Here is a 12,143-nt window from a genome sequence, read left to right as displayed (position 1 = left end):
TTTTTTATGTAAAAAGTATTATAAATTATAATAATTAATAGCTTAAAATATTTGAAAACATATAAAAAGTTTTTGTTAACTTTCAAAATTTCATCTATACTACATAAATTGGGAGAAATATAGATATATAGATATTTTAAGTTGCTAATTATTGTGAGTTATAGTACGTTTTATGTCATTTTCATATATATTACTCGCTTTGTCCTGATTTATGTGATACAAATGAAATTTCAAAAGTCAATGAATTTTTTATAAGTTTTTTTTAAAATTAACTTGTTATTTATTGTGATTTATAATAAATTTACGTAAAACATACTCTAAATAAAAATAATTAGCAACTTAAAATATATAAAAACATACTAAAAAATTAATTAACTTCAAAGTTCATATGTACCACATAAATTAAAACAAAAACAATAACATATATTGGGCCCCGTGCTGTCACGGGGTCCCATATCTAGTTTAAATATATTGCACAGTTGCACTATATTGTTTGGCATTCAGGTGCAACGCACGTGTGTCAAAACTAGTTATTAAAAGTGAGTCAATGTATGGAAATTTTAAACAAATCTCTTTTTTTGTCCTTATATCTACTCTCACTTCATAAAATATAACTTTCACAAATAAGATCATATCAAAAGTTTTTTAATCTTATTCTATCTCTATTCAAAAACTCCGAATTTTTTTCTTACTTTCTTAGATTATATCAAAACTTTTCTCTATATTTTCTTTCAATCTCTATCTTAGATGGTATCAAATGTTTTTCATCTTATTCTATCTCTATTCAAAATTTCGTAAAATAACTCTTTAATTTCTCAGGTTCTATCAAAATCTAAAAACAAATCATTTTTTAAATTTTTATCTCTACTCTCACTCTATAAAACATTACTTTCACCACCTTAGATCGTATCAAAGTTTTTTCACCTTATTCTATCTCAATTCAGAAACTCATCAAAAAAACTCTTTTACTTTCTTAGATTATATTTAAAAAAAAATTATCTCTTTTTTCTCTAAATCCCATATCTATTCAACACAATGCATCAAACAACTTTCTCATATACTAAGATTATATCGGAAAAATATTTCCTCTTTTTTTTACTTATATTTTATTTTCTTCTTAGATTCTTGATCTTCTATCTATCAAAATAATTTTAAAGTAGTAGATGATATATTTTATGAACTTGATCCACTTTTTAAAGGCAATCAATGATATCATCGTCAAATTTCAAGTGATCAAATCCTTTGTATGAATTATTAGAATCAAAAGAAATTTCTACTAATGATGATGATAAAACAACGAGCACACAAAAAATGATGTAAAAGTACGAATATGTGAAATTGATATACAAAAGTCGAAAGATGATTGAGGAGGTTAGAAAGAGAAAAACAGACGCTCTTGCTATCAAATCTACTACTAACTATTTGTGGAAAGAAGAATTAGAAGGTCTCAAAGAATTTCTACTATTCCTCTGCTAGAGTCAATTAGAGAAAAATTGCAAAAACAATGCAAACGCGAAGGGATATTATTTAAACACATGTGTTTCAAGACTAGTTGGTAAAAGTTAGCCAATGTATGAAAATTATATTGAAATCTTAAAACAAATCTCTTTTTTTTTGTCCTGATCTCTACTCTCACTCCATAAAACATAACTTCCACCATATTAGATCATATCAAAAAAAAATTATCTTATTCTATCTCTATTAAAAAAATTCTACAACTTTTTTCTTACTTTCTCAGATTATATCGAAAACTTTTCTCTATCTTTTCTCTCAATCTCAACCTTAGATGGTATCAAATGATTTTCATCTTATTCTATATATCTCTATTCAAAAACTCCGTAAAAGAAACTCTTTTACTTTTTCAAGTTATATCGAAATCTAAAAACATTTTTTTTAACTCTACTCTGACTCTATAAAATATAACTTTCACCACCTTAGATCGTATCAAATTTTTTTTTATCTTATTCTATCTCAATTCATTAACTCCGCAAAATAATCCTTTTACTTTCTTAGATTATATCGAAAAAATTTCTTTGTTTTTTCTCTCAATTCCATCTCTATTCAGCCCAATCCATGAATAACCTTCTCATTTACTTAGATTGTATCAGAAAAAAAATTCCCTTTTTTTCTTTTATTTTATTTTCTTCTTAGATTCTTGAACTTCTATTTATCAAAATAATTTTAAAGTAGTGGATGATTTACTTTATGAACTTTATCCACTTTTTAAAGGCGATGAATGATATCATCGTAAAATTTCAAATGATCAAATCCTTTGTATGAAATCTACCTATTATGATGATAAAATTATGAGCAAACAAAAAAATGATGTAAAAGTACGAACATGTGAAATTGATATACAAAACTTGAAAGGTAATTGAGGAGGTTAAAGAGAGAAAACAGTAGCTCTTGCTATCAAATCTACTACTCCCTCTGACCCAATTTATGTGACTTAATTTCCTTTTTAGTCAGTCTCAAAAAGAATGACACATTTTTATATTAAGTAACAATTTCACTATAAAATGTCTATTTTACCCTTAATGAAATGATTTATAGCCACACAAATTTCTATCATTCATTTTGGATCACAAATTTTAAAAGTCTTCCTTTCTTTCTTAAACTTCATGCCGAGTCAAACTACCTCACATAAAATGGGATGGAGGGAATAATATCTATTGGTGGAAAGAAGAATTAGAAGGTCTCAGAGAATTGCTACTAATCTTCCCGAAAAGTCAATTGAAGAAAAATTAGAGTAAAAACGGTGTAAACGTGAAGGCACATTATTTTTAAAAAATAGTGCACTATATAGTTTGCCATTCAGGTGCAACACACATGTGTCAAAACTAGTTGTTAAAAGTGAGTCAATGTATGAAAATCATATGGAAATCTTAAAACAAATCTCTTTTTTTGTCCTTATCTCTACTCTTACTCTATAAAACATAACTTTCACCACATAAGATCATATCGAAAGTTTATCTTATTCTTTCTCTATTCAAAAATTCACCAATTTTTTTCTTACTTTCTTAAATTATATAAAAAAAAATCTCTTTTTTCTCTCAATCCCATCTCTATTCAGCACAACCCATCAAACAACTTTGTCATATCCTTTGTGAAATGTTTAAGTAAAGATGAGAAAATAAGAAAAAAAAGGAGAAAATATTCTTCGATACAAATTGGAGATGTGAAAGAATGATTTTGTGGTGAGGACTAAGATGATGACACCAGTATTTATTTATTTATTTATTACTTATGTTCAAATAATAATCACTTAAGTGGCTCCTCAGTATGTTCTAATTAAATGTAAATCCTTTTTAGAATTTTTATCAAAGATTAAAAAGATCAAGAAGTAACAATTAATCTTGTGTTTGATCATAGAATTAGGATCTCATTTTGAAAATCTATCTTTAATTCTTTTTCAAGTTTAAAAAACTAGTCCAAACCCCTTTTCAAGTAATAAAATACATGTCTAAATACAATTTTAAATTCTAAAAATCAGTACTTCAAAACTCAAAATTTTAAATTTCAACTTTAAAATTTATGGCAAAATAAGAATTTCACGCCCCATACGAGGTGAGACGTGATTGGCTAGCATTTCAAATCTATTTAGTGTTTGCCCCTTTTTAATATTTTTTTTGGAAAAAATACACCTAGTGAAAATACAAAAAGAAATTTTTTTTTTTATGGGATCGTTTGAACTCCATAAATCGTTTGTAGAGTTTGAATTGATAAAAATTACTCGATATTTTATCACACGCTTTAAAAAACCGAAAAACCCCTAAAAGGAGCTTTTAGTCTATTATATATATTACACTAATAAAAAACAAACCAAAAGTTATAAACTATAAATCAATTCCGATGCACAAAAGTGAAAAAAAGTGGGGCTAGCTATTGAAAAAATAATGTCTCCCAACCATAACACTGATAGGGACAAACATAATGAATGACAAAGCAAAGTGTAAAACTTCAAAGTTAAATGCACAACAATAACAATAATAATATAATTGATGTAATTCTACAAAGTGGGATTTGAGAAAGGTACGTGTATGCAGACCAAGAAGATAGAAAGGTTGTTTTCAATAGATCCTTGGGTTGAGGGAAAAAACAGTTCAAAGCAGTTCGAAAAAGAAAATAACAAAAATGAGAAACTATGATAAAATACTATGTATAGAAAACATGTCCAAACATTCTGAACATTAACTTCAACAAAAAAATACGACAATCAAAGTAAAAGAAGCGATGTATAGTAACAAAAATCTAGTAACAAGAAACTACATGAGTACTAATGCTACGACTACTAATAGGGTATTAGTTAAAGGATAAGCAGTATCACATCTACTCAGCCTAATTCGTGTCCTCTACAATCTCATATTTAAGATAATATCTTCGATAAGCTGAAACTGCATCATGTCCTGTCTAATTATCTCCCCTCAATATTTCTTCGGCCTACCTCTATTTCTATCCTGAAATATCCATAGTTAATCTCTCACACCCCTTCATTGGGGCAACCAAATTTTCAAGATCCAACTCACAAAACCTTAATAAATCGAATCATATAAGATTCATTTAAGGAAAATATACTCCTCGCTTGAAATTTCTTCATTTTTCAAATCGGACAACTTCTTTTTCTAACTTTCAACTCCGTTAATTAGGTCGAATTGACGGGCAAGTATATTTCTTATTGAATTGTATGACTATCCAACCTAAAAAAATAAATAGATTATACTATGTGATGTTTATTATAAAGCTGTAATATTCTCTCACGTGTGTAACCATAACTTTTTTATGCAATCGCTTTCCTTTTCTAAGAAAAAAAAGAAGTAATAACCCATAGCTAGGTTTTCCAAAATTGGGTTTGATGAAGTGTGAAAATATTGGAATTTGGATCTATGCTGAAAATTTATATAGCCATATAGGTCATGGAAGTGTAACTAGGGATTGATATAATCCATTTTTTTTTTCCGGTTATGAAATTTATTATCATTCGTCACTAATTCGATCTCTAAATGGAATCAACATCAATTTTTTGTTATTTATCTATAAAAGTTTAGCTGCCACTAATCTTGTTTTCTAGTCTGCTCAATCCAGTTTAGATTCAGTCTTGTCTTGTTCAGAACCTATTTACATATTCTTTTATTTTTTGCTATCAAAATTAATACTTCTTACTATTTAATCATTTTAATATTATTTTCAATTTCTTGTCATGAACATTTAAGTTGACACTTATAATATAGTCTAATAATCCAACAAAAATGTGTTAGTAATATATCCGGTTAATTAAGTGGCTATATTAGATTATTACTCCCTCTATCCCTAATTATTTGTCTATTTTTAAATTGGCACACTTATTAAGAAAATAGTTATTGGCATAATGAGTTTATAATGTTACCCCTATTAATTATGAATTGGATGAATTAAAATTTAAGATTTTAAAAAAGTTTTACCTTTTTCAAAGTAATTAATTGAGGATATAATAGGTAAAAAAATTTGTCTTTTCTTGATTTATCAAAATGGACAAGTAATTAGGGACAACTATATAAAAAAAAAGTGGGTAAGTAATTAGGGACAGAGTATATTGTCATGTCTTGCCTTGCCCTAATTCGTACCACAATAGATTAAATAATTTCCTAAAATAATGGACAATGTGATAAAGCAACAAATAAATGTTTCTTTTTATTGGGACATGAACGCTTTTAAAACTATATATTATCATTGAATGACTATACTTCCCTAAAAAAAAATTCACCATTAGTAACAACCAAAAGAGTACTATCAAAAGATAAACTATATAAAAAAATAAAATTGGGCGTTGGTTTTTATTTAAATATCGTATATTTAACAATAATTAATATTGTCTCGAAACCTTAATGGCCAACATAATGAATGACAAAATAAACCTTTAATTTCCCCAAATATAATAAATAAATGTATGCTTTTATTAAATGTGAACACTACAATTTTTTTCCATTATCTTTCTAGGCGGCCACCATTATTGAACAAAGAAATACGTAATAATAATACTAATAATTAATTCATCAAAGAAAGAAGATGGAGAGTTTTAATTATTACTATTATTATTATAAAGAAAAGGTTTGGTTTTAGTTTGTGGACTTTGCACAAATCAATAAAGAAACTAATTATTTAGAGTGTTGAAAATAATAATTCATAGTTATAGAAAATCAAATTTTTGTAAGTTTATTTTATTCATGCATGTTTATTTATGATTTTCTTGTTTTAAATTAAAAAGGATTTCATACTGTAATTAATAAAGATTTTGTTATTATTTTCTAGAGTGGAAAATAGTGAAAAATTATTTGTTAATTATGTTTTAAATTTTTCTTATATATTTTAGGAAACTCATAACTCCTACTGGTTTAGGAAACTGTTTGTCCTAATAGATTTGGAAAAAGAATACATTCTCCTTACGAGATTGGGAAAATATTTTTCTTATAGATTTGAAACTATTTGAAATTTATATATAGGTATTTAGTTGGAAATTCTAAAGCATTGTAAACTTCTTTTTTTCTTTTACGTAGAAAATTCTCTCTACTTTTGCTTGGAATTTAGGAATAATCGAATCTCATTAAATCCTTGTGTTATTTCTGAGCTATTACATTAAGGTTTTGATTTTCCACCTTATAATCCTGTATCCCAATTTTATTTCATTTTAAAAAAATAAAACCCTTGACATTATTTACTTTAAGTGGGCCATACCAATAATTTGTTTAATTATCTTAGTGGTACTTTTTCAACAACTTTTCTTGAAATACTCACTATATATATATATATATTTAAGTCTCTTTAAAGGTATCTTCTATCACAAACTCAATTTGTATTCTCTCTAAAACTTTCCCAATGGCAAGAATTTATCCTCAAGCATCATCATCTTCTTCTTGTTCTTCAATTTGTATAAGTAAATATGTTACAACAAAAAGAGAAACATTTACTTTATGGATGAAATCACTAGTATTCCATGGAAATGGATGTGCTGTTTTTGACTCAAAAGGTCAACTTGTTTATAGAATTGACAATTATAGCAAAAAATGTAGCAAACAAGTTCATCTCATGGATCTTCATGGAACAATTCTCTTTTCTCTTAGTAAAAAGGTAAGACGATGAAAATCACTATGATGAATTGTGTGATAATCTCATTTATAAACTTAAGTTCATGCCAAGAGATCACGTACACTTTTATTTATTTAATTATTTATTTCAACACGCCCTATCATGTGTGGTCGGAGTCTTTTTCATGAATGATTTTTTTTTTTTGCTTATTAATTGAATGACTTTTAATTTTTATTTTTTTTCCAGAAATTGACACTTTTTGGATATTGGAATGGCTATAAGATGGATGAGGAGACACCATATTTTCAAGTGAAAAAAATTGGCAATTTATTCACAGGAGACTTAAATTATGATATTATTTTTGGATGTGATACAAGCAACTATAGGATTATTGCTTTAAGAGGCAAATTAGGCTTCAAGATTATCAACACAGAAAACAGACTTATTGCTGAGGTTTGTTACTTTATTTTATTTTGTGTAATTTATTACAGTAATATGTAAGTATAGTATAATTAACTTTTGATTTTATATATTTATTTATTTCAGGTTAAACAAAAGCAATCATCATCAGCAGTTAAGTTTGGGGATGATGTATTAAGTCTAGTGGTGGAGCCTCATGTTGATCATTCACTTGTCATGGCTCTTGTGACTGTTTATGGTTTAATTCGACACATGTTGTAAATATTCAATTTTTTCTGCCAGATATTTGATATCGTATTGAAATTCAATTTGAATTCACATTTCATAAAACTTGGTAAAAAGAAAAGCGTATAACATGAAACTTTTTATTAAATGAGCAATTGTTTTTGCCTGAATAGAAAGCATATATTCCTTTTTAACTTATTTTTTAAAATTTATGTGTTCATTCAAAATACAAAAATAACAAGGGAAATTTTGTTTAGGTTCAATAATTATTGGATCGAAAATAGCAACGCCTGTTGATTGTAAAAGATTGAGCATTAATTATTGCGTAAATTATCGGATTTGTGAATAAATATTGGGTTGGGCCACCTCAAATAACATGAGTGGCATGTGAGGAGACCCTTATGCGCGGTTTTTAGGGGTATTTGGTCGAAAAATCAATCAGTACCCACCTGATTAGAGAGGTTGAAAAATTAATTAAGAAAGACTGCGATTTATATGTACGTATGTGTATTAATGGTCCTTATTGCAACATCGATATTATTTCAATAAGCTATTGAGCTCCACTTTTACTTGTTCATGATAATACTAATATATATATTTTATCATATCAAGAGAAAGATAATTTTTTTTCTTTCTCAACTTTTTTTTGAAATGCTAATAGTCATATGTATTACTCCCTCGGTCCACAATTGTTTGGCAGGTATACTAAAAATAAATGTCCAAGATTAATTGTCAATTTAAACAATCAAGAAATAATTAGTCACTTTTTTCCAATTCTGCCCTTAATGATTGTGTAGTTCAATTGAAAAGTTATGTGGACTTTAGGTATTCTTGATATAGTAGGGTTATATTAGTCAAATTACACCTTGTATTAAATTTTCCTTGAGGGATGTGCATCACCTTACCCTGACAAACAATTGTGGACGGAGGGAGTATAATATATTCACTTTCTTTATTCCTTTTTTGTTTTTTAAAAAATGCAATAAGCAAAAGTGATTGGATGGAGTATAAGATCAAGACGAAAACACTTTCCAAGACGGAACAAAAAAATTTAGCGTATGTTCAAGTGAATTTTTGAGGGAGTTAATCGGATGGTAAAGCAATTCTCACTTTTAACTATATAGTTCAAGCCACCAAGGGAGCAAAAAGTGAAAGCTCTTCCAAAGAAATTTTAAAAAAAACTTGAAAATATAAATACTTTTCAATGAGATTAAGTTACATGCATTGATAGTACATACAAAATATCACTGTATTTTAGTTTACGTAAAATGGTTTCCATTTTTTACGTTATCAATTAAGTAATATTTGTATAAAAATTTATTTATAATTATGTTTTAACTGATCTAACGACGCTTATTGCTTCCAAATAAATATTAGTCCTAACTATGAATCTCACCAAAGAATCTCATTATATATATGTGTGTGTATGTATGTTCATGATTCATGTAATAATATGGAGTTAGGCAAATTGGAAGGTTAATGACAATAAATTGCCACTTGCCATAATTAATCATTCACATGTGACAGATCAACAAATCAGAAATGTATTTATTTTATATAAGTTGGTCCAAAAATTTGTCACGAATAAATTGCATTCCATGCGGACAATATATATGTTCTAAACAAAAATAATATAGACAATTCTGTTGAAAAAATGGATTTGACTCAAATTGCCAACTAATCATGTTGAACAAGATGTGGAGTCAAATAGTTAAAACTCCGACACTTCCGTCTATACTTGATATCTATATTGATATTTGATTAATTTAAATTCGAGCTATGTAAGGTTTAATATGTTATACTTTTCCATTCATCGTTATCATAAAATTATATGCTCGACGCTCTTGATATTACTTGTCTTGAGAAATATATGAAGCCGAGATGTTGAGGCTTTGATATATAGTTTAGGACTCTCAAAACTATAGACTTAGTAGGCTTTTGGCCATGCGATATCATATCACGATATGAAATCGTGAGATGGAATCAGTGTTTAGACATGAGATTTTACGCTGATTCCATCTCATGATTTCATATCATGAGATGTGATTCCATATTCTCCAAAAACCATGATATGAGAATTTCATATCATGATTTGAGATATTCTTAATACAAAAATTGATCCAGAAGTTTATATTTTGTTAAAACAACCCCACATTTATATCTACTAACCATTTATTTCATATGTAAATAAAATTTATAATCACACCATTACTTTTTTTAATTTATTATTCTCACCGACATAAAATTTATTATTCTCACCAACATATAGTCACTTTAACTCACACCAACTGATTGTTGAGTAATAAATTTGTTCTCTTTATTTACTCCAACACCTAATTTATTACTTCTACCGTTTTTAATTTATTACAACTCAAAGTAATAATATTGGTTCGTCTTCTCGGTTACATGATCGAGAAATGCAAGTTCAACGTGAGGAAATTGTTGTTACTATGTAGGAGGATTATATTAAAGACTAGTATACTACAATTTATGTTCCATTTTTTTATTGAATTAAAATTAGATGAAACAATTACTTAAGTAGAGAACGAATAGCTTTGTAATAATTTATTATATGATTTTATAAAATTTTGTTTATTTGGTAAGATTGAATAAACAATTGGGTTATTTTAATAGTTTTACAACTTCTGAGATTCTTATGTTTATGAGAAAATATACGACACAAAAATTCCAAATCACATGTCCAAACAAAACTTTAAATTCATCTCATAATTCCATATCATGATATCCAGGGGCGGACCTACATGGTCCTATATGGGTGCTCGAGCACCCATTAATCTTGTATCGAATTATATATATTTATATAGAAAGAAAGAAGAATTGTATATATTTTATTAGAGAGCACCCATAGGAACAATGACTTAATTTGCATGGTGGTTTATTGTGGGTGCTCGAGGTCTTTCATTCTTTTTTTTCTTGCCAGAGGTTCGATTCCCTCCAAAGACATTATTTTTAGTTTAAAAATTAGCTCTTCTCTTACTTATTGATTCTAATTGGACTTCATTTTATTTTTTTCTCCCATGCAGATTATTAATTTTTCTCTTTCGCTAGTGGCCTTTTCTAGCATTTTTTTTTATCCAAGATAATTTTTATTGTAATTTTTCTTCTTTAATTTTTTTTTATTATCGTGCTTAAATATGATTGTCCTTTTTTATAACAAGTGTTAAATTTGTGCACTTATATTTGTGATTGATAGCTAAGCAATAACGGAGCCATATATACTCGAGGGGTGTCGATCGACAATTTTTTGTCGGAAGATTATACTGTACGTGTAGATAGGTAAAACAATTAAAAATAATATATATATATTGACACTTCCTAACTTCTACACGATTTTACTTCTTTATATTTTGACACTCCTAAGTCAAAATTTTCGATCCACCACTATAGCTAAGGGAGCACCCACAACCTTGAAATCCTGGATCCGCCACTGATGATATCATATCATGATACCATATTGCGTGGCCAAACGGGCCCTTAGTATATGTTTTGATTACTTTGAGAAACTAGTCGTAGAGTCCAATGGACTGGTATTAGGTATATATGTGCATGACATTAGCATGAAATTTCTTCAAATTCAAATTAGAGATTTTCCTAAATTTGCATTTTTGTTTATCCATATTAGGTAAAGATTCTAATTAACAATAAATGTATCTACGTGTTTCTTCTTTCAATGGCAAAACTGTTGTTGAAGTGAAGTTGTTCAAACATAAAATATCAAAGAGGTATGTGATTTCTTTAACGTAAATATAGTAGCATGATACATCGTGTATATCATGATACATTATGTATTGAAAATGTATCATTTTGTAATATATCGGAAAGGTATCATTATCCATCATGAATTAAAAATGCATCACTATGTAATGTATCGAAAATGTATCATTATGTAATGGATCGGAATTTGAAAAGGTATTATGATACAACATCTATTGAAGAAGTATCACAATACAACATCTATCAGATCATAATGATAAATCATATATTGGAAAGGTATCATGATACCATCAATTACATAATTTGTGTTATTATTTTTTGCGTTTCATATCTCGAAATGTCATATCATAACTTGAATGTTGATACACCACAACAATAGACTAACTTTGATACTTCAATTCACAACCCCCAATAAACAAACAAAAAAAATGAAGCCAATGGGGTAGATAAAAACCGTCAAATTTTATTTTTGATTTTTTTTGGGATAATTCATTTACAATTCTACAATAAATCAATATATAATTCATCACATTGTTACGTTAATTACTCACGTCAATTAAAGTAGTGCACATTACAACTTTAAATGTATCTACGATATACCCCTATACTATATCCATTTGTAAAGTGCGGCTTTTGAATTGGGCGCCAAAAGTGAAGCAATATATAACTTGAAAGCCAACTACTATAAGTTGCTCTGTTTCTGT

General features: G+C 27.6%; 1 protein-coding gene across 1 annotated transcript; it reads left to right on the top strand.

Annotated features, from left to right (window-relative positions):
* The first annotated feature begins 6,849 nt into the window (after positions 1-6,849).
* Positions 6,850-7,748, top strand: LOC125862940 (protein LURP-one-related 4-like). Its single transcript, XM_049543063.1, has 3 exons — positions 6,850-7,101; positions 7,306-7,512; positions 7,606-7,748. The coding sequence occupies exons 1-3, from the start codon at positions 6,850-6,852 to the stop codon at positions 7,738-7,740; spliced, it is 594 nt and encodes a 197-aa protein (XP_049399020.1). The 3' UTR covers positions 7,741-7,748.
* The last annotated feature ends 4,395 nt before the right edge of the window (positions 7,749-12,143 follow it).

The sequence above is a fragment of the Solanum stenotomum genome, chromosome 4 (genome assembly GCF_019186545.1).
Source record: "Solanum stenotomum isolate F172 chromosome 4, ASM1918654v1, whole genome shotgun sequence".
Taxonomy (NCBI): Eukaryota; Viridiplantae; Streptophyta; class Magnoliopsida; order Solanales; family Solanaceae; genus Solanum; species Solanum stenotomum.
This window is presented reverse-complemented; position numbering and strand designations above follow the sequence as displayed.